The sequence below is a fragment of the Marmota monax genome, unplaced genomic scaffold (assembly GCF_021218885.2).
Source record: "Marmota monax isolate L192 unplaced genomic scaffold, Marmota_monax_Labrador192_F-V1.1 WCK01_AAM20220418_F8-fsc00328, whole genome shotgun sequence".
NCBI lineage: Eukaryota > Metazoa > Chordata > Mammalia > Rodentia > Sciuridae > Marmota > Marmota monax.
The window spans coordinates 759,080-785,893 of NW_026693470.1; the positions used below are offsets into that span (position 1 = coordinate 759,080).

General features: G+C 41.8%; 1 protein-coding gene across 9 annotated transcripts in view; it reads right to left on the bottom strand.

The window, feature by feature from the left end:
• Mtcl1 (microtubule crosslinking factor 1) overlaps positions 1 to 26,814 on the bottom strand; it is a 126,305-nt gene that overhangs the window by 6,475 nt on the left and 93,016 nt on the right. For all 9 annotated transcript variants that reach the window (XM_046457792.2, XM_058583467.1, XM_058583466.1 and 6 more), the window contains 5 exons: positions 18,607 to 18,774; positions 12,496 to 12,750; positions 7,357 to 7,653; positions 5,358 to 5,389; positions 684 to 2,223 (listed from right to left, as the gene is read on the bottom strand). In XM_046457792.2, the coding sequence (XP_046313748.1) occupies positions 684 to 2,223; positions 5,358 to 5,389; positions 7,357 to 7,653; positions 12,496 to 12,750; positions 18,607 to 18,774 (2,292 nt within the window). The remainder of the gene's footprint in view (positions 1 to 683; positions 2,224 to 5,357; positions 5,390 to 7,356; positions 7,654 to 12,495; positions 12,751 to 18,606; positions 18,775 to 26,814) is intronic.

Sequence of the window (26,814 nt, forward strand, 5' to 3'; positions counted from 1 at the left end):
ATAGTGATATGATGCAAAAATACCACCTGGGGATATGTATCAGAACAGAATTCAGGGTTGATTGATTTCTAAGTGATTTTGAGGGGGGACAATCATCATCATCATATTGTACTAAGGCAGATATTTTGATCTTATCCTTATTTTATTGCTAGAGGGGTTCACAGACACAAAAAGGTGATTTGTGAGATGCCAGACTGCTGTTCTGTACTGAAGTCAGCCAGGGAATCCAAATATTGTTCTTGTAGTTCCTGATAGAAGATGTGCTCATGTCCACGTGGCTCAAAAGCCCTCCAACTCACCTTTTACATTGCCACATACAAATATCTGTAGCATGTAAAAGTCCTGAGACACAGATACACACACACAATTCAATTTTCACCCATGACATGCACAAAGAGGGCAAACTATGACCCGGGTGCAAAGCCCAGGTAAACAGATAAGAAAAATCACTTAAAGGATGAAATCTGAACCAAACCATGTCCTTGATGATTTTGAAAAGAGTAAGATGAGATTTTCTTTAAGAAGTTGCTTGGGGTCTGTGTTTTCATACTCCCTAACCCCCAACCCATTTCCCCAGTTCACCATCATTGACAGTGATTCCTGAAATCACTGTCCCAAATCCATCCCAGATTCCCATGTGCCTGGCAGCTAAATGGAAGAGCAGGAAACATTTCATTCTTTACCTCCATGGACCCTGGTTCAGCCGTGACTGCTTCTCCTACGTGGTTGTCGCTGGTAAGACTTGGGGGGCCGTGGGTGGCCTGCCTCCTTTCCTCCTTTAAGGCATGCTCCAACAACTTCTTGTTGAGGATCCGGGCCACACTCTCAGCGAGTGTATAGCCAGGGGGAGCGGATAAGTCCTGCCTCACTGGTGTGCCCTCTCCCCCTTCTTCCCTGCACGTCTCTGAGCCTGTCCCAAGGGGGCTGGGTGACCTTCCTCGGGAACTGGTTCCTGTTTCTTGGCCTGGGCCCAACTCTGGTCTGGGTTCTGCAGAGCGAGACCTACTCCCAGCCCGTGCCCCCTTCTGGAAGGGGTCCTGCACCACAGGGCTGTGGTCAATGATGTTGAAGAGGCTGGAGAGACCATCGTTGATGGTGGTGTGCACGGGGCTCTCCCTAGTGGTGGTGGAACGGGCCCATGCTGACTCACTGTACCCTTTCTGGGCCACCCCTGGTGAGTTCCTGCTATTTGGCTGGTCGGCTTTGGGAAGGGGCTTCCTCTGCAGCTTGGGAGAACCATACTTTGGAGAGCAGCAGGTACGCTCAAACTTGGCCTGTACCTTCTCTATGGCGGGGGCCACCTGCCTGTTCCTCAGGCTACGGGAAGGGGAGGACACAGGTGTGGCACCACCCCCAGCCTTTGGCGTGAGACACTTATGGGGACTGCTGGTGACACCGCTATTACGAAGGGCTTCAGTCTGTAGGCCCACACTAATGGTCTGGACAGTCTGTGTCCCTGTTGTCCGGGACCCATTGGTCTGGCAGGCCATGTCCTTGACTTGTGGCTCAGTGGGACCAGAGCAGATAGCATTCCTGACAGAGAAGGCTACCTCCTTCATGTCATCACTCATGTTCTTGGACATATCCAGGCTGTGCAATGGGGAGGCAAACCCCAGGGAGGTGCAGAGAGTCCCCTCCACATAGTCTCGGGTATGTCTAGAGGAGGCACAAGGCCACCTGCTGAGCACAGATTCTGGATGACCTCCCTTGACATCTCCCAGGCCCCCTCTGACTCTGCTCGTGGGAAAGGGGCCCTCGGGTTCCAGTCGGCTCCTGCTTTCTCCGCCTGTCATGATGCTCTCAACCCTGCGGACAGCAGGTGGGCTGTGAAGCACGCGCACCCCTGCTTGTTCAGTGAGGATGTGGCTCCGCAGTGGTTGCTTCTGGCAGTGCTCTGGGCTGGTCATGGTATCTGTGGTCATGGTGACACTCGTGGTCAGGTACCAGGAAGAATCAGAGAAAGGCTCTGCATTGGCCTCATGCCCTGCCCGCACCCCCTCGGTCCTGTCTGTCCAGAGGTCCGGAGGCCTCTCTGTCCCAGTCCTGGAGGGTGTGTAGTCCCAGCTCTTGCTGTTGAACTCTTCAATGTAGCGGAAATCATCAGGAGACAGGGGTGGGGTGACATCTTCTTTGCTACTGGCAGATGGCAGGCCCTTCTCAGGCAGGAAGGGGGAGACATCCATCAGGCGCTGGAATTCAGACATGGAGGACACAGATACCGCCCTGGGAAAGGTAGGAAAGCAGAGGATGTCAGAAACCCACCAGAGAGGCCCTGATGTCCCACAGCAGCTGTGCTCTGGCTACGTGAGCTGTGCCCATGAAGGCATCCGCCTCCACCTACACAGAACACATTTGCTGCTTGATGGATTCTGCTCTTGAACTCATCCTTTGAGGGTTTACTGGACTTTTTTTGTGGCTCTGGAATCATTCTTTTAACTTCACGTTGGTCAGAATTTAATACAGCCAACCCTCAACTACCACAAAAAGGAGAAGGGTGGGGCTGCACCACAATCACAGCTGAACTCCAGACTGCTGCTTGGCCTCTCTTTTCATGCCTTGAGTGACACCCCTACTGAGACTTACTAAGGTCCAGCATCAGCAGACACTCATCATCCTGTGGAGATGGGCACCTCATGGTCTCTATCTTCAATAAGCTAAAGATACATGGTGGAGAGAGACCACAACAGAATCATTACATTCTGAAGTCTCTCTTCAACTAACCAGCCTTGTCCTCTATTGGCTGCAAGGACCAACAATCTCCAAAGGCCACTTGGAAGACATAGGAAAAGGGAGGGAAGTAGAAACCATAGATTGCCACACAGTTTCCAAGTACTATTTCAAACAAGGATTCACCTGGCCCTGCCCAAATTCACCCAGCAGGGCTCAATTCTCCCCTTCTCTCTGCGCTCCCTTCTTTATGGCCAGTCTTTTTGGGTATGTGTTTGTGCTACCCCTTTATATCCTAAATAAAAGAAAATCTCCCTCAGATACATGAACACAGCTAGTTTTTGGCAAGTTGTTGGCTGACAGATGTGGCTTAGGTGTAGACTCCTGGATACGTTGGCACTTCCATTCCACATATTTCAACCTGACATGAATTCACAGACTGCCTCCCATAGGCAGAGGTGCTGGGATGCCAGGAGATTGGGCAGCTTGTTCACCCATCAGGTCAGGAAGGAGGCTGGGGGCTGGCTACATTCACCTGTGCAGACAACAGAACCTCTGTGGCCTGGAATTCCTCCAGTTGGGGTGAGGGGAGGAGGGGAGGCAAACGAAGAATCATTGTCTATACAACTGAACCTGCTTCTCTTGGGTCCCCTCACCTCCTCAAACAGAGGCTCTTATCTCACTTCTAGATCAGCACAGGTCCTGATGCAGGGGTCCTAGATTGAGTGCATAGGTTACGCCTCTACAGGACAAGGCCAGAACTGAGTTGTGCTTTGAGCAAGTTGTGTACTGTATGACTAGTGCACAGTACCATCAATGTCACCTATGGGGGTGGTGGCTTGATGCCTCTGGGTCTTAGCCAAATGCAGTGGAACAGCAATGATAAAGAGAAAGAAGTGGCACTGAATTTAGCAGTGGCCAAACACACAAAATAACTACAAAACCAGGATGTACTTGGAACATGTGTAGGCATTTGCAGGCACATAGAAGAAAGAATGGAGGAGACTACCACATGGTTAGAAGCAAGAGGTAAAAGTGGGTGGAGGGAGGGCACATTTGTTTTTTTATTTTTATTTATTTATTTATTTTTATTTATTTCTTACATACATGACAATTTTTCGTAACTCTGTATGTTCACACCAAATTATGCCATTATACATGAGCTCTCATTTTTTTTGCATACAATTCTTAATACACCTTTATACCACAATTTATCATATCTCTGTTTGTATATAAGGTATGTTGACACCAAATTCACATCTTCATACATGTATTTTGTATAATGATGACCATCTTCTTCCACCTTCCTAGCTATTCCCCTTCTCCCTCCCTTCACATTTGTTTTTTTAACTTTGGACATTTTGATACTGTTTAATTTACCACAAGCATGAACTGTTTTTGAAACTCACAGAAACAAGCAAGATGATGATGATGATGATAATGAGTATTAATTATTTTGCAGTACTGGGGATTGAACCCAGGTCCTCACATGCTAGGCAATTGTTCTACCTCTGAGCTATACCCTAACCTTTATTATTTTTTATTTTGAGGGGGGGGGGGTCTCGCTAAATTGCCCAGGCTGGCTTTGAATTTAAAATCCTCCCAATTCAGCTTCCCAGTAGAAATAAGGTTTTTTGAAACAGCTGTATAGCACAGGGAGCAAACAGAAAGCTCAGTGGCTTGGTGGGTAAAAGAGGGTGGCTCTAACCTTGACCTGGGCACTGACAAGGATGCTTCCATGAATAGGTAAAGTAGGTAGGTACAATGACAGCTAAACTTTGATCACTGCTTCTCCTGTGTACTGCTTTGTTTCATGTGTATTAACACAAGTAAGCTGCAAAATCTAAAGAACTCCTATTCACAAATAAGGAAACTGAGGCACAAAGAATTAGGAAACCTACCCAAGATTATAGGGCCAGTGAAGACAGTAGTGATTTGAACCCAAGACCTTTTACCACTAATGCCTAAACTCTCAAATGCTGCCCTGTACTGCCCGAGGAAGACCAGACAGTGAAGGACAGAAACATGCCCTGGGCAACTCTGTGTGCTGCATGGATCTGACAGTGCAAAAAGAAAGAAGACAGTCATCCACAGACTCCAAGTTCATGAGAAAATCAAGGATGGGGAGAACCGAAAATGGCAAGTTGCCTGAGAACAAAATTTATGTAGTGGAAACAATATGTATTCATCTATAAAGAAAAACCAGAGCAAATAAAACCAGGGAGGGGGGGAAAAACTGGTATATAACTAACACCAACAACATCAACCACTATATATTTTCTTAGGGGATTATTGCCAAGAAAACATTTTTAACAAGCCCTCCTGGAACTTTAAATATATAGTATATAAAATGTCTCATATATCAAGAGGAGGCTTTCCAAACTTCTCACGAGGAGAGTTTTCCATGGATTTTTCAAAACCACTGAACACACGCACTTCTTTTTATATGCAATACAGCTATAACTGGAAAGTCCTTACCATAAAAAGAATACATGTGTGAAGATGGCATATCTAGCCTTTTTGTTGCTCATCCTCAAAAACCATATATTTTTGAAACAAATAATACAATATCAACTACTTAAATGTGGAGTCCTTTTGAAGACTGGTAACAGACTGCATCAACAAGATAGAATCTGGAGCCCGAGAGATTTTTATTTCAGCAATCTATTATTTCTATCAATCTTACTTACCTTTGAAGATTTCCCTTGTGATTTTCTTCTTCCTGTAAAGAAGAAATAAGTTCATCTGAATCAGTTAATTTTGGTTGCTTAGGATCCTCAACTGTGCTTAAGTGACTTGTTTTGCTCCGCTCCCTTGGGGAGGCACCATTTAAAACACACTGGGGCCAAACTTTGGTCAGGAGTGCTATTGCCCTAAGTCCTTTGAAGTAATAAGAGCAGAGTCGACAGCATGATGAGAGGGTTGGAGCGTCCACAGTGCAGGGAGGAGCCCATATGAGCTTGAAAAACTGGCTGTAAACCCATCATGAAGAAAGTGGCTTGCTCCTATGCCTCCTCAGAAGACCTCCCCAACTGCATAAACTTCAAAGTCAGCTCTTGGAATGACCTGAATAAGTCTCAGTATGAGAGAAGGGGTGGAGGAGGGGGGAGGATAGGGGAAAGACAGAGGATGACACAATGAGATAGGAGTTGGATGTCCCTTGGTTCCTATCTCGCTATGGCAATTGCTATGGTAACATTCTTAGGCTTGGTCACTTGCTTGGTTTTAAACATTCTCAGGATCAGAAATGAATTTACAGTGACTTCCCCTTAAGAAGAACCAAAGCTGTGCTAGTAGACACCCAGCTGTCTATTGAGAGAATACTCCCATGCTGATGTGGCTTTGAAGAAGCAAGCCTTTCATGGTAATGAAACATATTCTTCAGGACAGTAAACACCAGAGGGCACTTCCCCCTCAGCCAGCGTGCCCTTGTCTCTGCTGTTCAGAAGAGCTTGGCAGTTGCAGCCACAAAACAGCTAGAACTACCACCCAGGGTTTGCCCCCTGGTCCCACATTCTCTCTGCAGTGAAACTGGACTATACGACATTGCCTCTAGATCCACCAGGGTGACCTGTGGTGATGTCCTCCCAACCTGATACACACGAATGAGGATACCGCACTTAACTCATTGGCAAGGACTGAAAAACAGGTCCAACATCCCTAATCCAGAAAATCTAAAACCTGAAATGCTCCCAAATCTGCAACTTTTTGAGTGCTGACATGACACCACAAGTGGAAGATTCCTTATCATGAAATTTTGTTTCAAGCACATAATCATTCACATGCTACAAAAATTATCTTCAGGCTACACGTATAGAGTATAAGTGAAGCATAAATGATTTTTGTGTTTGGCTTAGGTCCTATCCCCGATATATCTTATCATGTATATGCAAAATATTTCAGAATCTTCAAAAAAATCCCGAACAATTCTAGATCTTAGCTTTTTGAATAAGGGTTACACAACCTTTATAATTTTCCCATATTTCAACAATATTATTGCACATGAATTGTTCCAAGTATTAAATGTTTCGGAGACCAAATGATGGATAGTGATTATTAAATTAATTCACAGGAAATAACTCCTAGTACAAATTTTTTAAATAAGGTTTTAAAGATGACAAAACCAGAAAAACCTACATCATGCTATGGAACTTTCAGTATGCACCTTTAATCACCCATTTGGTAATCTAATTTACATGTGGATTCTAAGTTTTAGAATTTTCCCCACTTTGTCCAGAATAAGATATTTATAGTATAGTTTAGTGATATTTTCTACTTCCAAACATCAGGAAATTTCTCTAATGCAGAATTTCTTCAGTTATTAGTTTTCTAGAATCAGAAAACCATGATCTCAAGAAAAGTTGAAAACACATATTTCCCCAGTATTTTTTACTTTCTCTTGGGTTCTGTGGAACATGGTTATTCTCCAGACTTTCATTTTGCATAAGACACTGTGTTTCTCAACCTGAAACAAGGTGGCAAAATTAAACTGACCACAGATGACAACAGGAGTTTGGATCAGGGCCACCAAGCAAAACCCTCAGCACTGCAAAGATTTCATTTTCACTCAATTCATAGGTTGTCACTGGAGCCTGCCAGGACGGGACTCTGGCAGGTTCCTGCTGGGTATCTAAGGACAACTCCCTCATTCTGCAGCAGTTAACGAGAGTAAATGAAAGCCAGGCTGACCTCAGGGAGGCAGTTCCTGAAGTCCCTCTCAGGCCTGTGGGGTAGCAGCTCCTCTGGCTCGTCATCCAGGGACAAGGCGTCCAAATAGAGGTTCTCACTGGCAGAGCACCTATCTGACTCCTTCAGCTTGGATAGCGGCCGGTCTTCAAACGGTATAGAGTCAGTGTCTGCGCAGGGCCATATCGCCATGGGACGGGGCATGCGGAGCCCTCCTTGATGGGGAAAGGAACGGACGTTTCCTTCTTTTTGATCACATAGGAAATTGCTACCTCTCCGAGGACTGCTCTCTTTCTGCAACTTGAGAGTTTTAAAAATGGAAATAATAATTAGCCTTGCTTTTCAGTCTGATGGTCCTCCTAAGACCATCCTTTCTACACAAAGTAGGATTACCTGTGGGTCCATCTGAAAGACTGGGCAAGAAAGAAATGTTCTTACAGTTCTGACCTTAAGTTCAAAATGTAACACAATGCCATACATGCTTTCAACAAAGCACAAAACTAGAAAAGTCTACAGTTACCACATACAAGTATTTTTGCCAACTCTGATGCAAATATTTCTTTGATTTTTTTCTTCATCTTAATTTTAAAATACATGGGTTTTTTTCATACCTTTTAGCACCATGCTCATGAGATTTACATATTTGTCCTTTGAAAATTAAATATGTTTAGAACTCTCTCGGAATTACCTTCAGCGATTAAGGCACACTTGATGGAATAGCATCACTGATATAAAAACTTCTGAGGGCGCATCTGATTTTCCTAACTTTCCTAACCTTTTTCCAAAGCATTTGGTACAAGGTCCTATGTAAAACCTGAATGATCAAAGAGGGTTATAATCATTTGGCATTAAAAATACTTTCCACTTTGCTGGAGAGGATTAAAGCTCTGTGGTAAAGGCAACTAAAGATCTGGTATGATGCAGAAGAAAACTGCCACATATGTTCTTGTTACACTTCTTTGCCTGACTTGATAAATTTAAGCAGTAATGGGCAAGCACAGGAAAGTTAGGATTTAGAAGATGTGAACTAGAGCCATGAATTTATGGCTTTGCTTGTTTGGTGACAGGTTGAAGTTCCAACTCTGCTCAGCTCAGTTTCCTCATCTGTAAAATGGGGATAGGCAGACAGGGGTCAGCAAGCAAGGTGCAGCCCAGAGGGGCCGGACACCTATAAAGCTCAAGTAAAGACCAGGGGCATGCAGGTAAATGATTTTCCTGCTTTTTTTTTTTTTTTTTTAACAGCATTGGGAGATCTCCTAGGGGCAGTTCATAAAGGAAGCTACTTAAAATCACGGGAGACGATTGAGGCAGACAGGCAAATACTTCCCAGAAAAACTATGACCAGTCTCCCTTCCTTTCTCCAGTCTTGCCTCACTGCCTCTGTTACTAAACACGTACAGAAAGCACAATTGGGACCTGAAGCTATTTCCACCTACGAATATCTAATGAGGTCTTTACTGGATGAGGAGCTCACATACTCTCCTGGATTGCCTGATCTTTTGAATATGTAAATTATCTGAATAATGAAAGTGACATTTGGATTTGACCTGAGTGGGGACCAAGCAAATATTTGCAGTCCTAAAGTGCTAAGATGGTGCCAGGATATTCTAAAACTCCTCTGAATGTGGACCAATGGATTTTTAAGAAAGCATGTACACAAACTGCATCTTAAGAGTCCTAATTCAAGCCTTTATCCACAAGCTGGATATAAGTATGCCCTGTAAGCCATCAGGAAGAAAGCCAAGAGAGATAATGGGGACAAAAGAACTTTCACTGTTTTTAGTAATTTCTGAGGTTTTCTTTATATTTTATGAGAAAGATGGAGATTCTGCATGCAGGGCATAGATGTTAGGGTTTTGACGCAGGTTCACAGTCAAAGTAGGGAACAAGCAAATCACTCTAGGTTTTAGCTCAGCCCCCTCTTTCCTCTCATCCCCCTCCTCAATGACACAGTTCTTTGCAGTTCTCTTAAATATGCTAAATGCTTTTCTTAAAAAAATAAATAAAAAAAAGGAAAGCTTTTAATTATGTTCATTTAATGCATGTCAGCGCAATTTCATTTTAACACATGATCATCTCCAAGCTATTTTGGGCAAGGAATTAAAATGCAAGAATCACATTGGAAGCCTAAATGTGCTCTGAGGGTGTGTGCGAAGAGGGAGAAAAAATGACTAAAGAGGAGAGCTATGAACAAGCGCGTTCTAACTCAGTAAAGTGGGATTTCAAAAATAAACCCAGGCAGCCAGGAACAGCTTGCACTAAAGCTGCTAAGTGTTAGGTTTCCTAAAAATGAACTGGAGTGGTTGTAGCTAGAGGTATCTGTGGCTAAGATGCCTCTGCAGTGTGGTAATAGAATAATGGGTCCTTAAAAGATAGGGTTTCCTAGGGCAGTCATTTCAAACCAGGCGGCAGCACCCTGTACTTGCAATCTTGCAGCAGAAAATGTTTAATACAAATAGAAAATTTAACAGATTTGCATTTCAAATAATGTGAGGCACAATAAGCCTTCAAGAGTATCACCTTACCCAGGCTGGTTGAAAGAAAAAAGGTTGCTTTGTTAACTGGTTTTAAAATAAGGGCCTTTCAAGTTGTAAAGGCAGCTGATTTAAGAAAATCACTGGAAGGCGAATGGATGACACATGAGCTTTCCTTTTTAGCTCTGTAAGTATAGCAAGTACAGCAGCAAGTGACATTATGTGCATGTCTAACTGGAAACTTAGCAATTCTAAGGAGAAATGTAGTGTGACTCCATCAAAGTTAACTACCCCCCCAATCAAATGTGGATTGAGACAAGAGACGTGGATAAGATGGATGAAATGCATTGCAGGACCTGAACCACATTCCCACACTCATTTGTCATATAAAATGCCTCATGTGGTGCAGAAATTATGTAGGAATTTAATGACACCGGACAAGTATGAAGCATGTGTTCTAGAAGTGGAAAATGGATTTAGAGTGACTTCTCTCACCATCTGTACTAGGTTATCATAGCCAAGGTTACATGGCTTACCAAGGAGTCAAATATCGAGAGTAGTCATTGTGATGGATGCTCAGTTACATTTCTTCCTTAACTATGGAATGTGTAGCTCAAAGTCAAGTGAACTAACAACCCAGTAAGTGATAAACAAAATCTGCACACACTTGCACATGTATATACACACCCATACATACTTGATCCAATGTCCTCTTTTACAGAGAATTCCTGTACGTGCTATACCCAACTCTTGGGACTAGGCACCAAGATTTATAAAATCTTCTTTTAAAATGTTGACTATCTGGGAAGAAAGGTTCAACTTATTTGTGAAAGCCACCATGGTGAACCTGAAGCCTCTACTCAGTGTTAAATCAATCCTCTTCTAAAACAAAATGGGATCCGTCACCCAAGTCTGAGCAGCAGGTAAATGCCTGAAACTCACAGGCTTAGATCCGGGATATTCCAAGGTATTAATCCAGACAGAAGTTCTGAGGCTGTCTCTCTAACAGAATTGTTGCAATACCGACGTTATGGAAATGGAGTTCAGCTCCTGACCATCCTTATCTCTCCAGAATATAGTCTCAGAACAAGGGAACAGCTCATCCTAAGGTCTCTGACACTTCAAAAGCTCAGTGTCATCAGGTGGGTCTCACTTGCATTCCTAAAAGTAGAATAAGTATCTAAAAGACTTGCTTAAAGGGGACATTGAGAGGGCTATGGCAGAAACATGATGTCCTTCACAGGAGTAGAGAGGAGGGACATACAAGGCAAGTGATCCTAGAGCAGAGGTCAAGAGGGAAGGTCCCTGGTAATAAGCTATCTGGGGTTACTGCAACACTAGTCAACTAAAACAAGATATGATATATTGGTGACCATTTCTGTAAAAATACATGCTACTTCTACCCCTGAAATTTCCACCTAACTGACCAATTCACTCAGCAGATCACAGACACTTGGGATTTTATATGGAAAACTCTTCACAGGTGCTGCATTTCTGAGCCAAACAGAAAATGCCAACTTTTCTCCTGGTAGGATTTGGGGGATTTTGAAATGGCGTGCAAATATTAGCAACATGACTCGTTAGTGTGAGTGGTCAGATCTAGGAAGAACTGCTCCTATCTATCTGCAGTGCACTTTCTTCCTCCTGGACTTATTTTTTAAAACCACTTAATCTATTCTTCTTCCCTTCCTAGCTGACATTATGTTTAAACCTATCTTTGTCATTGTTCCTATGTAACACGCACCATCTCTTATCCATATAAGTGGGACCCTTTTTAAAAGGGTCCCACTTAGATGCAGGCAGTATGTGTATTTATAATGGAGTAATGAGGTTATTTTTACTGATCTCAGTTTCTGATTGATACATCTCCTTGAAGCCTTGTGAATTTATAAATATGATAGGCTGGAAAAAAACTATTTGCTAGGTAAAAATCCAGCCATGGAGGAATTTCAAATATTCATCAGTGTAATGTGAAAACCAAATCTGTGCATCACCTGTGAACTACCACAACTATGCAAACTGTTCTGTCTGATGCAATGTAGGGACTGATTATCTAGGCAGTAGAAAAACAACTCCCCATCTCCTCCACATTCATCTGAGTGCCCCAATTGTTTGTTTAGCTGAAGATGATGAGCTACCAGCTAACTCCATTGACTCAACTCCTACCTAATCACAGCTTAGCAATAATCACAGCAGGTACAATCACAGCAAATAGCCTAACTTTCAACTTAACTCGGCAATTTCTTTACCTAATGACTACAATTCTATTTGAGCTGGAGCAGTCACTGTGACCACATTTTTAGTGGCTAACTTAAACATTAGTTTGCTTTTTGGCAGAAACCACTGAATACGACCTGAAATAACCTCCTTGGTGAAATTTTGTTTTCAGATTCCTTTAAAAAGCTACCCTCTATCCCTGCATACACAGGAAAGATGCCCATAAAATTTGCAACAAAAACATCTGTACAATGCTAGGCATAGGAGTAGGTCTTCACTACTAGAGATTCTGATATTTCTCCCTCTTCTTCTGTACACTCATGAAATCCTGATGCAATGAGGAGCATAAAGTAACCTGATTTTCTTTTTTTCCTCTGAGTACTCTTGATTTCCAGGACCATAGAGCAGTCCACACCCTGCCTGTTCCTTGGTATCTGGGGTGTGTGCTTACCTGTTCTATCTTCCACAAGAGATCCTTCTTCTGCCGTTCCCATTCTTGACGGTCCCTGTCCAGGCGATCGAGAAGTTCTACCTTCTCTCGGTTCCAGTTCTTCTCACTGTGATGAATCTGCCAGCGCAGGTCCATAACCAGGCCATGGCTGTCAGCCAGAAGCTTCTGGTGCACCTCCCTCTCCTTCTTCAAGGCCCCTTTGCTCTCGGTGGAGGAGTCAAGCTCTCCTAAGTTTTTCTCAGTCTTTTCTTCCAGCTGTCAAAGAGAAAAGGCTCAGGAACTCATTTCCCTGACCAGTCTGGCATTAAAGGGTGAAAAGAGGTTTAGCATATTTACATATGATCCCTAGAAACATGCTTAAACCAATACTGGACCAAAACCCACGGAAGAAACAAATACTGTTTTTAAAGTCTGAATTAAGAACCTTTGACACAGAGAATCACTTAGAATGTTGATCAGCCAGCCCATGTACTTTCCTATGGTTGCCTTCTCAGCTCCCTTCCCACCAAGCCACCACCAACTCTTGTCTGTACAGCTCTCAATAGCAAGTACCATATCTATCCCTATCTCCTTAGTCCCTAGATGGAACCTGGGGATGGGACAGCAATGGAACCTAATAGTCTTCAAATAGTATTTGTCAAACACCCAGGACGCTAAATACCAGAAACAAACAAAATGTCTATTTACATCTTTTAAATATAGTTTAAATATATAACTGGTGAAAAATAAAGAGAAACTGTTAAAGGCTGACAGAGAAAAAGACACGTGATGTAGAAAGGAAATAGAGCTTAGGGCATAGGTATAGGTCTCTAATGGTAGAGAGTCTAGTATTTGTCCTTCTTTCCCTGGATGCCCATGAAACATCATGATGTAACAAGAATCATAAAATAGCCCAATTTGGGGCTGGGGTTTTGGCTCAGTGGTAGAGCACTTGCCTAGCATGTGTGAGGCACTGGGTTTGATTCTCAGCACCGCACATAAATAAATGAATAAAATAAAGGTCCATCAACATTTAAACAAAAATTTTTTTTGTAAATAGCCCAATTTTCTTTTTATCTGAGTACTTTTGATTTCCATGACCACTAAACAGTCTATACTCTGCCTGTTCTCAAAGGAGAATTACAAAAGACTTCTCATCAAAAACTATGCAAGTCAGAGGATGATGGAGTGACATCCTTTACTGCTGGTCAAACTAGATAGAATTCTATACCCAGATATAACATACTTCAAAAACAAAGGAAAAATACTACCAAACAAACAAAAATGGAAAAAAAAAATACTTGTCAGAAGACCTGCACTCCAAGAAATGCCAGAGGAAATTCCTCAGACAGAAGGAATATGATACCAACAGATGCTTTGATTTACCCAAAGAGTAGGCAATGGAATTGGCATAAATAAATGTAAGTATAAAACTCATTTTCTCCTTCTTTGTAATTGCTTTTAAACATCACTAACTGGAAACAAAAATAGTTGTAATGCACAGTGTGCTCAAAGAATAGGTAGAAGTAAATTATGACGGTAACAGCATAAAGGACAGGAGGAAGGACCTGGGCCTGCTGTTGTGTGGCTTGTTTTTATACTAATAAACTACCTCTTATATTTGTTAAATGCAAAATTTTAAAATATTATAGTTTTACGCTTTCTAAATAAAGGGCTTTTTACATATATTTCCCCATTTGGTTCTACAGCAATCCCATAGGATGACCTTATTTCCAATCCACTAATAAAGAAATAGAAGCCAAAAAAGTCTTAAAGGACTTTCCTAAAGACGTGGTCAGTTATTAACAGAGTTGAAACTAGAAACAGGGTGGGTTTTCTTTAATTTTTAGCTATGAGTTAATGTCACCAGTAAACGCTGCAAATTAAATAGACTTCCTTTCATTATTCATACATGAAGCTATTCAAAGACCTACTAAAACCATTTAATAGCTTATTATCTATGTCTAAACAGATACTTTCAACTATTTTGAAATCAGTTGCTCAAAGACTTCAGCTAGCCAGTATTATTCAGAAAGCCCATCTGCCGGTATCAGGTTGCTAAGGATTTGGTCAGTTTAACAGCAAGTTCTTGCCCACAAGGGATGTGTGGGGAGAGAACAAACAAAGAGCCTCAACTCTGTAATAAAGGCAAGAACTTCATGCTGCTTTCCCAGTGGGACTCTGGCCTGCGTGGAGAGGAACAGAGGGAGTCTGAGGTCTGGGGCTGGGTGGGGCAGGCAAACTCCTGAGGAGGACAATAACAGTTGGACAGTGACAGGCTGGGATAGTGACAGATGAAGGTGAAGAGCAGAACCAATGGATGCTATTGATCAGTTGGTTATAAAATGTGTATGTGCAGGTGGTGGGGTGGTGGTGGTAGTGGTGGTGATGATACTTTTCTTTACAGTAGAAAGATAATACAGAAACAAAATAGGGGCAAAACATTCACAATTAGACAGAAGATAATTAGGAACCATGCACTTCCATAGAATTTCAATTTACTACAGCTCTCTCTGAGCAATCCATATAAGCCAAAGTGAAAGACGTGGTGCTGATGCTTTTGCAGACAGATCCCAAGTGCTGTCTAGCAATCAGCTCTTCCTCTTTGGCATCTCCTCAAGCAGTTACCATTCCACGACAGCAAATGACTTCTGCTAACCTGCTCACAGACACAGTGACAGCAAACTCCTCTGTATCAGAACCCCTCATTTCCCTGCTCGTCTCTACTCAGATCCCAATCCAGCAGCTGACTTATGAATCCTATTGTCTTTGATAACCCCACACAATAAAGTCCCCCTTGACTTCTAAAAACAAGTCAGCATACTCCCATGACCATCTCCTTTCACTTAAGAGGCTGCCCTCTTTCTTCCTTTACTCCCCTTGCATTGTAACATGCATTAGCCCCAGAGTCCAGTGAGGACTGCTGTTAACTTTTCCAGTGACATCCTAATTATCAGTTCAACAAAACTCTTTTAGCTTTTATCCATCCTGACCTCTCCAAAGCATCTGTGTCAAACTCCATCGAATTCTGTGGCCTCTCTTCTCTTGGGTTCTGGGACAACATTTGTTCCTGGATTTCCATAGATTTCTCTGGTTGCTCATTTTTCTGGCTGCTATTTCAAGTTCCTTCTTTGAGCCTCTCTTATTCTGCATGGTTCTGAGGATTCCACTCACAGCCATGACTTGAACTACCACCTATTTATTCTCAGGTGCAGCCATGAATCACATAAAGGCATTTTAGTCAACAACAGACTACAAGAACTACAGTGTTCTTGTGAGATTATATTGCCAACGAAGAACAGACATCTTAGTTTAAGAATATTCTATGATATTCATACGAGGACATCTCATAATGACAAATTTCTCAGTATGCGTTCCTGTTGTTTAATGATCCATGACCATACATATATCTTTAGCCTGGCCTGCTATTTCCCCTTTACCTATCAAGGTAGACCCTTCAAATCCAGCCTCTTCCTTCTCCAGCTCAACTGTCTTCTCTCCCTGGTCCCTGTCTTGGTGAAGAGTACTATCACCCAGGTACCCACACTAGAAACCCAAGAGCCTGCTAGCTGCTTGCCACTCCACAGCATCTATTTAAAGGGTCACCAGGTCCTGCTACTTTCTACTTTTTATTTATTTTTTTCCTTTTAATCGCACCCTCATCTCCACTTTCATGGTTACCGTTTTCTTTAAAGTAACCCATTTCTCACCTGTTCTACTATTCCTAGACCTTTGAAGCCAAAGGTCTCCTTCTCATTACCACAATAACTGAAATATGAAATGAAAAGACCTGTGATTTCTACAGGCCTGTTGCCCACATTTATGTTCAGAGAGCACACTAAATTTTAGTGAGGGTTTAGTGAATGTAAAGATGCATCAAAAAGTTAGGGGTGTAGCTCAGTGATAGAGCATACAGGAGACCGTGGGTTCAATCCTCAGCACCATTAAAAAACAAAACAAAACTTTTTCTTGTTCTAGTTCAGCAGTTCCCTGATCTCAATCTATAGACCCCCCAGTTAATCCATCCAACTCTAATGGTTTCTAATTCACGCTCTACCTTGAAGCTGGAGTAATCTTTTTAAAAAAGAAATCTAAACTTCCATGACAAAACTGAGATTTCAGTTATCAATTCTTTCAACACTCTTCTTTCCTCCTCATATCTGAGCTCCTCAAATGAGCCACATTCTCTTCTTCATGTTGTCCCATTTTTTGCTTGTAATAATAATTTAAAAAAAACCCTCATTCTCCTTCTGCATGCAGCAACTCCCAGCCATCCTTTCTGATTCATTCTCAGCACCTACACCAGTGACTTTCCTTGAGCCTCAAGCTGAGGTGTGTGGCCTGCTTACTCCAGTTCCTCATGGGCCATGCACAAACAAGCAGGTACTTTCTGTACCACTATGAACAATAGCCATACTGCACTGGAAGCCCCTTTGAGGAATGTGGTATTATTGCTGAATCCTCAGCAGCTGGAACAAGGTCTGACTTTCATGTCAGTTAAAACAATCACCAATTTGGGAACTGACATAAGATGGGCTTCACTGAAAGAAAATATTTAAATTTTAGAATTAAACTGTTTTGCATGTAGGTAGAAGTGGATCAAGATGGGATGATTACATATGGACTAGCCCTAGCCCGCATTCATTGCTTCTTGGGCTTCACATGTTGAAGAAACTTCCTAAACAATTTGGGCAGAAGAAGAGCTCTACCTAGTACCACTGCCTTCTAGGTTTGAAGCCCTAGCTTTGTTTCTTGGTGTGTGGTGACTCTCCCTGAGGCTTTGTTTGTAGCAAACATGTGGGCGGATACCAGGTTTCTCTAAAACAAAGATGAAATGTTTTGAAACTGGCTTGCATCAAAGATTATATCTCCCTTCTTTAGCTACACTTGTATCTCTGAAAATATTTAGCACCCTTTACCCCGAGCACATATCTTTAAATAGGTTTAAAGGCAGCTAATCAGAGAGCATGCTTACTCATTTCTCCTCCTCGGCTGACTCTGCATGCTGTGTACTAAGATAAATAGAGCATCCAGTGAGCATCCCCTACCAGCAGTGGACAGTAGCCACACCAGCTCATGGCTCTAACACCTGATGGGTCTGACCTGGAATATTGTGTCCCTGGCTCCACACAGGACTGTTAGCCCAACCCCACTGTTGCTGGGGTCAGGTGACAATGTAGGTGAACTGTGGGTACCTGGGGCCAGGTGGCAGTGCAGGTGAACATGTAGGAACCAAGAGAGTTGGGGACATGAAAGACTCTTTGTCTTTTATCAAGACTGATCAAAAGATGTCTCCTTTTTTTTTTTTTTTTCTTTCATGACTGAGCCAATTCCTATAAAATTTTAATGACTTTATGATTTGCCTCCAAACAGAGCCTAGGAAATAGATGATAGCAGATACACAATTCTTCCTTCCCTCCTCATATTCAAGGAGCTGAATGAGACTATGAGCAGCACACTATAGGAAACATCTAACTTTAAAGGATTTCCAGGGAAGAAACACTTAAGAAAGGCTGTCTCTTGTTGTTTGATCTTAACTCTATAGGCTGGGGTATGAAATCTCAGAGAATGCAGGACACTTGGGCTCCTGCAGTACTATATAGCTCTGAGATCTGAAGCAAGTTGTTTCTTCTGGGCCTCGATTTCCTTTGGTGTAAAAAGGAGATAGGAACTGATGGGGCTTCCAAGGGCATGCAATGGAAGGTCTAAAAGCTCTTTCCAATATTTTGGAAAATCTAAAGGATTAGCATTTGTTCACCTTTCTCAGAGATCATTAAACCACAGTCTGCTCCTGCTTTCTCCTGTCTAGATTTATGTCAGCTCAGCATGATGACAATTTCAAGCTGGTCATCCTCCTATGGTGAGCCCTACAACCTTGCTGAGTGCAGAATGGATGAATAAAGCTATGATAAATGCTCCTTAGTGGAGGCTGTGTTTCATGCTTGAGGATGGGGATATTAAGAAACATGAGGGGCCTGGGAAAGGTTGGGCACTAAACTTAAGGAGGCCACAAGCAGCCATTCCTCTCCTTTCTCCTGGATTAGGGCTATCTGTGCTTCTTCCCCACCCATCCTTAACAGGACAGTGGAAACATGGTGGTCAGGAGCAGGGAGACCCAAGTGGGATGGGTACCTGTTCCAAGCGGCACTTGAGCATGGCCCACTCCATGTCCCAGGCGGCCTTGTCGCTGGCATACTGCTGCTGCAGCCGCAGCCGGGCATGCTCATCTTCCCGCAGCTCTGAGCGAAAGTCCTCTAGCAAGGCCTTGAGGGCGCTGAACAGCTGCTGGTTTTCCACCACCTGTGGGAACAGCAGGTCAGGCTCAGTTGTCTCAGTGAAGAGCATCCATTATGTTAGAAAAAGAGAGGCTCTCGCAGCCAATGGGCCCTGGGGCTGCTTCCCAGGTGCTGCTGGCAGAGTGCAGGGTGGGTGGGTGGTCTACACTTAGGTGAGAGTAAAGGATCTCACTGCTGGCCATTGGTCTCCTGGGGACTGCTGGATCAGAAGAGGCTGAGGGAAGGCTTCGCCTGTACCCTGCTGCATTCAGGGGCTGAAACTTAGGCCAATGCTGTGGGCACCTGAAGCAGAGAGGTACCCAGGGCCCCAAGGGGCAGAAATGAGGAAACGGCAGAAAATCACAGGTGGCTCTAAAGCCAGGGTTGCCAGGACACCCTATGAGTCTTCAGACATCTAGAACTGAGTTGTGCCTGCTGCTCTGCCAAGGGATTGCGGACATGAGAAGATCCATCCATTCAAGATCCACACAAGATCCACACTCTCCTCCATACGTGCTTTCACTCTAGTGACGGCTGTCAGACTAGAAGAGAAATCATGAAGGCCTAGTTACTCCTATATTTATAGGGTGGCCATACTTGGACTGTGGTCACCAAACTGTTTTATCAGCAACAAGCATGGCATGAGGTTGGGAGGGTACTTTGGGTGGATCACAATTAGAACCAATAGTAAAATGCTTACCCTGCTTTCTGCAGGCTTTGTTGTGGTCCCCTGAGACTGAATTACTAGCCCTCCCTTTCTGCCTCAGTACTCTGGACTGGTCTCACTAATCTCATGAATGACAACCACCTCTACTTGCTCATCTTGTTCCTGTCCCACCACCATTACCACTTCTGTACGCATCTGAGGGAGAGGCAGCCCTGACCTACCCCCACATCTCCAGTGTTCTGCACAATCCTTGGCTCAGGTTAAGCATGCAGACATGTCTGGTCAATGGAGAATGGGTTTTTATTATCGACCTGTTTATCTCACATAAAAGACATATTTCCTAAGACCTGTCCAGCCCTTTGAAGGTAAATTTCAAAACCATGATTTCTATCTTAGTTTGTGCAAGCATAGGCATTATATCAGAAAGGTTTATCCAAATAAATTAAATACACTGAGTCAATTATGATTCCTTGTTAATACAGACCACGTGGGCCTCTTGTCTCAAGCAGAAAGCACCAGAGTGCATCCTGGGCTCCCAGGACATTCTTGTTTGGCTCACTTATGAAGCAGGAGGAATAAAAACTCTCTAAGTCCGGTTACATGCAGACAAGCTCAATTTCAACAAGACAGAGCACACACTGTCAGGCAGAACCCCATCCTCAGTGAGCCTCGCTGCCCCAATTAGTAAGGGCATGGGGTCCCGCTCAGATCCTGCATGCTCACAAGTCTTCTTAGTCATCCTTCTAAAATCATCTAGCTGATCCCCTCAACACACACAAAGGCTATACAAATATGAGAAGAATTTATGATACCTGGGATATGTTTAGATTTAAATACAGGTAGACTAGAAAATTACTTAATATAAGCAAATTAACTGAAAACTCTGTAGTTGTCCTTGTAATTTAAGAAGTTATGACATCAGATAGGAGACCTGTGATGGAGGAGAAAAGCCTATTTGTTAGTATTCATTGCTCTTGAGTTTTTCTCATCTTGAACAACAATTTTTACTCAGAACAAAAGGCAGTACGAGCACAAATAAGTTATCATTTGAAAACTTCATCAGACAGAGAACCTTCTAAGGATCCTACAATCCTTCCAACCATCTGAGTATAAATAAGTTACCACTACACTCCAGAAGATAGAGGCTCATGAACTGTGTGAAACCTAAATGCAGAACATTTTTTACAAAATTCCACACCAAGAATATCTAAAAATATAAAAGTTTTTATAAAAAACCCCAAAATTATATAAATGCAATTGATGAAGAAGTGTTGTGACACTCTTCTTAGAAATGTACATCTTCACAGAGAATTTGATGAAAAAAAGTGCATTTTATGATATTTTCTTAATATTTCCATCATAAAAATCACACTTTTTGCATCAAAAGAATTTAAAGCATAAAATAATGAAAATAAATTTGACCCAGTCTTTGGGGCTGTCATCTAATTTTCACCAAAGAGAAAGTAGAGAACCACATAATACATTCTTAAATATAATCAATAACTTTCTATGAATCCCAATCCATATATGGTTCAATATGTGCTATTCTTAGCCCCTATATCATGTGACTGCTAATAACATTAGAATCAGAACTTTATAGTCCTTTGGCAAATTAAAATTTTGGTTTCTCTGGATGCAAAGCAAGTACTTTTGGGTATTAGTAGATATCAGATTCAATAAAATTTATGCACATTTAGGTCATAAATTTTATTGAATACATTTTTGGTATTAGTAGATATCAAATTCAATGAAATTTATGCATATTTAGGTCAGAGTAACCAACAAAATATCCTAAGATCCCAGGACAATATTAATCAACATAGAATGAGCTCCAAAATTGCTTTGGGGAAAGATGCCAAACAGAATAAGAACCCAGAGCACCCCACGCTATTGGTATTTGTTATCATAATCACCCAGGAGCAGTGTGTGACATGGCAGGAATCCAGGGCAACTTCTGCTGTGAATGCACAACAGTCAGAATCGATGTTTGGGTCAATAGTTCTAGAGACCATAATGAGCCATAGGTGAGCATGATTCTTCTAAAAGATTTATATATATATATATATATATATATATATATATATATATATATAGTAATAACGATCACTGATATTATTTCCTATGTGCCAAGAATTTTGCTCAATAGTTCTAGAGACCATAATGAGCCATGGGTGAGCATGATTTTTCTAAAAAAAAAAAAAATATATATATATATATATATATATATATATATATATATATATATATATATACACACACACACACACACACAGTTATAACAATCACTGATATTATTTCTTATGTGCCAGGAATTTTGCTCAGTTATTTACCTATAGGACCTTATTTACAATTTTCCTCAATACGGGGTGCAAACTGTCATGCTCCCTGTTTTGCAAAAGAAAAACTATTTCTAGTGATCAGGGATTACCAAGGTCTCTGTTAAGGAGATAAGAGCCTGGACCACAATTTAGGCCCGTCACCACTAAGGTCAGACAAACCAACCCTGGAATATTCAAATTCTGACATTATACCTTGCCAAGGTTTTTCTTTTAACTTTGCCTTAGAAAAGCCATCTAATCTCTATGAAACTAATTTCATTTCCTATATCAAGGGAAATAATAGTAAGCTATCCTGAAAAAATGTTGAAAGGTCACTTTATTCATTTTTTCCCCTGGTGGTGCCCCTTGCTGGGCCAGGCAATGGGTAAAATGATGACCAAAATCAAGTCAGGAATCAAATTAAGACTCAGGCCCACTTAGATTTTTTTTAATACTGAAAATCATCTTGGATATGGAGCTTTCAGAACCTTCTGTGCCAGAGGCCCAGCTGTGCAACCTTTTGGCTTGTACATTTGTGAAGTACAGGTAAGGTTCAACTCAAAAACACAACTTTCCAATCTCTTCACAGATCAGCTGATTGGTTTTCTAGCAAAGGCTTCACCATTTCCTTCTCTAAAGGCATTTCTGCCCTTCGTGGCTCATCTCTCTTGGGTAAGGCTTAAAATAATCCTAAAATTGAGATCAGGAGCTTTGCTGCACTATAATGTGTCACACATTATAACAGGTTCAAAACTGGCTTTCAAACAATCAGACTGCTATGCAAGTCTACAGTAAAAATTATTCATAGAAAGTAAAAGGGGAGTATTAGATAAGGTAATATGCCCATATATTTGTGATACAATGCCAGCTATTTTTCAGACTCATAGTTTTCTAAGATGTGCATCAGATGGAATCATACCACCATTAGCTCTACTTGGCTTGCCTCAGATCCATTAACTTTGGAGACAGGTTTAATCTAAAGTTAAAATAGACATATTGACCTGCTGCTATGGTTGACCCACAAAAAGCCAATCACAAAATAGAGTTGATGGCCTCAGCCTCCTACTTACTTATGTTATCCCACACAGGCAGGGGAATTCTGCAATGCTACAGTAGCTGCCCTGACCCCCAACCATGCATGCATAGTTCTACTTGATACACAAAAGAGGGGGACTTCATGCAGCATTCAGTAAAGACAACTCCTCATGAGCAGGAAGCTGAGACAAGACCTTTACCCAAGACTTTTACCTTGAGATTAGCCAGAAACATTCACACATCCAGCAACATTTTTATAAATAAGCCATTTGTCCTTCTTACCTTCACTGTTACATTCAGACTAATTTTAAGATTCTTTTCTAAAACCAATATTCCCTCTATAGATAAAAGAGAATGGGCCATTTAAGACTGACCCTGAAAATATAATTTGTGATGGAAGTTTTCAGGAATGATAGTTTCATTTATGTACAAAAGTCCTTTACCCTCTGGGCAAGAATGTGCCCAGGGTACCATTCAGGAGGGCTCTGTGCCTGCGTTCTTCATAATTTTCACCAAGAACAAATATGGTACGTGAAAGAATTAGTGTAGTACATGTTAAATACTTCATAAACATTGAGTCGTCAGCTCACAGGCCTAAGAAATCAGGGAAGGTCTGATGAAAATCAGGTGGCCCTTTTGGGAAGAAATCAATTCTTAGCAAGGCTTAAAGCTTTACCACTTTGGAAAGTATATTGTAAACAGCCAGCTGTGGTTAACTCTGGAAGGCAGGATGAAGGGCAAAGAGAGTACCCTCAGGTATATATGAATTTTTATCTATGCTTGTGCAATTTGCAGAGTCATAGAAATATTAATAAATTCATAGCAAAATCAAGTATTTTATTATGTACATCTATAATGCACCAATAAAAAATATGGAAGAAGAAAAAAAATTTAAATCATGTGTTTCACAATTATGAGCTCTGGTCTGGTTCTCTGGCATGTCTCCTAGGTGAGGCTGTAAAGCTGAGGAGTCCAAAGAAGTAACAATGGTATACCATGCAAAATGGAAATGCAAATGCTATCTAGACTCGAGAGAAGAGCTTTCTTATTTAAAAAAAAAAAAAAATTAGGGAAATTCACAGTTCTGACATACAGGCCTCATTTGACAGAAGAGATCTTTAATGAAGTTGTTTTTTAAATCTTCTGTAGCACATAAAGAGGGGATGAAGACAGCCACAAAGTCCTACTGCTAGTACTAGAGCTGGGCAAGGTCCAGGACCAGGAAACCAAAGGCTCTGTGGCTGGAGGACAGAGCTGACTTTCAGGGCAGCCCCTCCAGGTACCAACACTGCAGCCAAGCCCTAGGTTAGGGACAAGATTCTACTCAGGTATTCAGATTCTACTCAGCCCTGAGGCTGGACTGGGTGAGATGCTTCAGTGACCAGAAGCAGATGAACCCTTAGAGACAGACATGAAACATCATTCCTTTAGCCCAGGCTATGAATTTTATGTTAGGTTCTTCATTTTACACTTATTTGTTTTAATTAAGAATACTATGTCACATTCTTTTTTAAAAAAATTTTTTTAGTTGTCAATGAACCTTTATTTTATTTATTTATTTATATGTAGTACTGAGAATTGAACCCAGTGCCTCGTACATGCTAGGCAAGTGCTCTACCACTGAGCCACAACATCAGCTCATTATGAATGTCACATTCCTGAATGAAAAAGTAAATTATCTTCTAATTAACCTAATGCCAGGAAGACTAGTTGTCAGAACCATAGGGTCACAATTCCAGCACCACGAATCACCTGAGTTAAAAACCCTGACTTCAGGAATTACTAAGAAGTAAAAAATGCATAAACAGCCTTAGGAATGTTGACCTTAAATGCCCAACAAAAAAGCAGCAAGTGTGTTGGAGCACAGTGAGAACCATCCACATGGCTCTTGTGCATTCTTGGCTTCTGTTCTTTCAGGTAGAGAGGCAAACTCAAAGTGCTTTTTGTGCTCAAGAATAACCAGGTCGCTGCCACAAGATCATGTAACTGAAGACTGGGAAGCAGGGAACACAGCCAAATGTTTGCCAACCTGATGATCTTCCCTGAATTGTTCCCAAGGTACACTGGTACATGTAATTTTATTTTTTATCTCTCTGGACATGATAAATGTTGCCATCTACTACATTCAATAATGAGAATGTGTGATATGACACAAATCAAAAAAACAAGGCCTAAGAAATTTTGTTACTTGCTCATTTATCCTTGAGAAAGCGATTTGGCCCTGTTTCCCAAGCTGTTTAATGCTTTATGAGGTTCTCATGCTTCTGAAGAGGCCCCAGCTCTGCACAGCAGGTCTGTAAGACACGTGGGCTGGCTCTTGCACCCAGGCTTCCTGGCTAATACCCACGCCACTAACAGAGAGGCAAATCTTCTAATCAAGAATGTTCACTCTCAGTAAACAGCTGTCGCTTACAGTAGAGCTCATTAATCTTCTGTCCTTGGACATATGGCATTGTGCACACAGAGCTTTGCTTTCACTACTGTGGACAGATGAATCCAGTGAAAAACAAACCTGATTTTGACTATCTGTATGCTACACAGTCAGCCCATCTGGGTGCTTCTACTGCATGCTATATGTAATGGAAACTCATATGTCTGCCTCACTTTTAAGGGCAATCACGAAAAATTAGTGTTGGAAAGAACAGGAGGCAAAGGGAAACAACATTAAAATATACTGAGTGGGCGGTTCCAACTGAGTGACTTTACATTATTTTCCACCCCAAGGGTAACATTTTCCGTGACTGTTGTTTACAAAACCAGATGTGTTACATTTTTTTTTTCCTTTTCCAAAGCATTTGGATGCATGTGTGGTAGATGCAGCAGGTTATGTATAACTGGTCATCAAGGAATACCATCTGAGTTAATCACAGATATTTTTGCGGACTGATTGACATCTTTTAAAAATAATAAAACTACTAGATTTGAAAGCCTTATTTGCAAAGTAAGATTTTAGTTTCTAACTAGATCATTGCTGGAAAATTTCTTCCATGATCTAAAACCTCCCCACAGACACCCTCATAATGATGCACCTCCTGAGTGATGGGTAAAGGTTCCCTTGAAAGTCTGTTCCATTTCTTGAGTCACATTATTCAGGGAGAATGAAAGGTGAATAGGTATACAAGGGAAACAGCTGTTTTGTTATGAAATATGATGTATATATGGAGAGAGAGCAGTTGGGGAGAAAACCCCAAATTCTCCCTATCTGTGCTCAGTACATCACAGCTTTCCTCATCTGGATCTGGGCCAAAGTCCTGATGATAACCTCCTCCCACTTGACCCACAGTGGCTCAGGGCGGAGGAGGCTTGAGTGAGAGGAGCAGCAGCTGCAGAACCCAGCATTGAGGGAGTGCTCAGAAATGCCTGAGGCTGAGGCCGCACCCAATGCCCAGCGTCCAGTAGGCTGTGTCCTCACCCCAGGACACAGACACCCTGGGGGGCTGGGGGAGGGGGGCAGCACAGGAGCTCTGGCTTGGCTGTCCAAGCCCTCTAAGAAGAAAAGTTGGGTCAGAAGGGACTCAAAGTCCGAGAGTGAGATAGCTTTACTACAGGGTCTCTCAGTTCTTCCCAAGACCTCAATCTTCCAAATCTACTACAGCTGCCATTTGGTAGAAAAATGAAAAAAAAAACAAAAAAAAAAACAAACATATGTTATCAGTAGTATCGTTTGGTTTATAAAACAGGGTCTATTTCTGTGGGGCTCAGAAACACTTATAATTACTTAATAACACCGTGATACCACCTCTTTTGGTATATGCTTTCATTTTTTTCAAGGATTCATCAAATATTTTTATTTGGAACATTATGTTTCGAGTGGCCAAAGAGAACTTGAAAGACTTTATATAAGTTGAGAATTTAAATTAAAAAACATTGTTCTTTTTTCCTTACAAATTATGTTGTCAATTCAGTGATGTTGGCAATTGCTGTTTAGCTAATGACAGTCAAAAAGCCCTGGAAGTTCTTTCTTTGGCTGTGATAGAAGCATTGTATTCAGTGTTCTCACTTCCTTGCAAGAATGGTCAATTTTAAAAGTCCAAGATGATTCTAT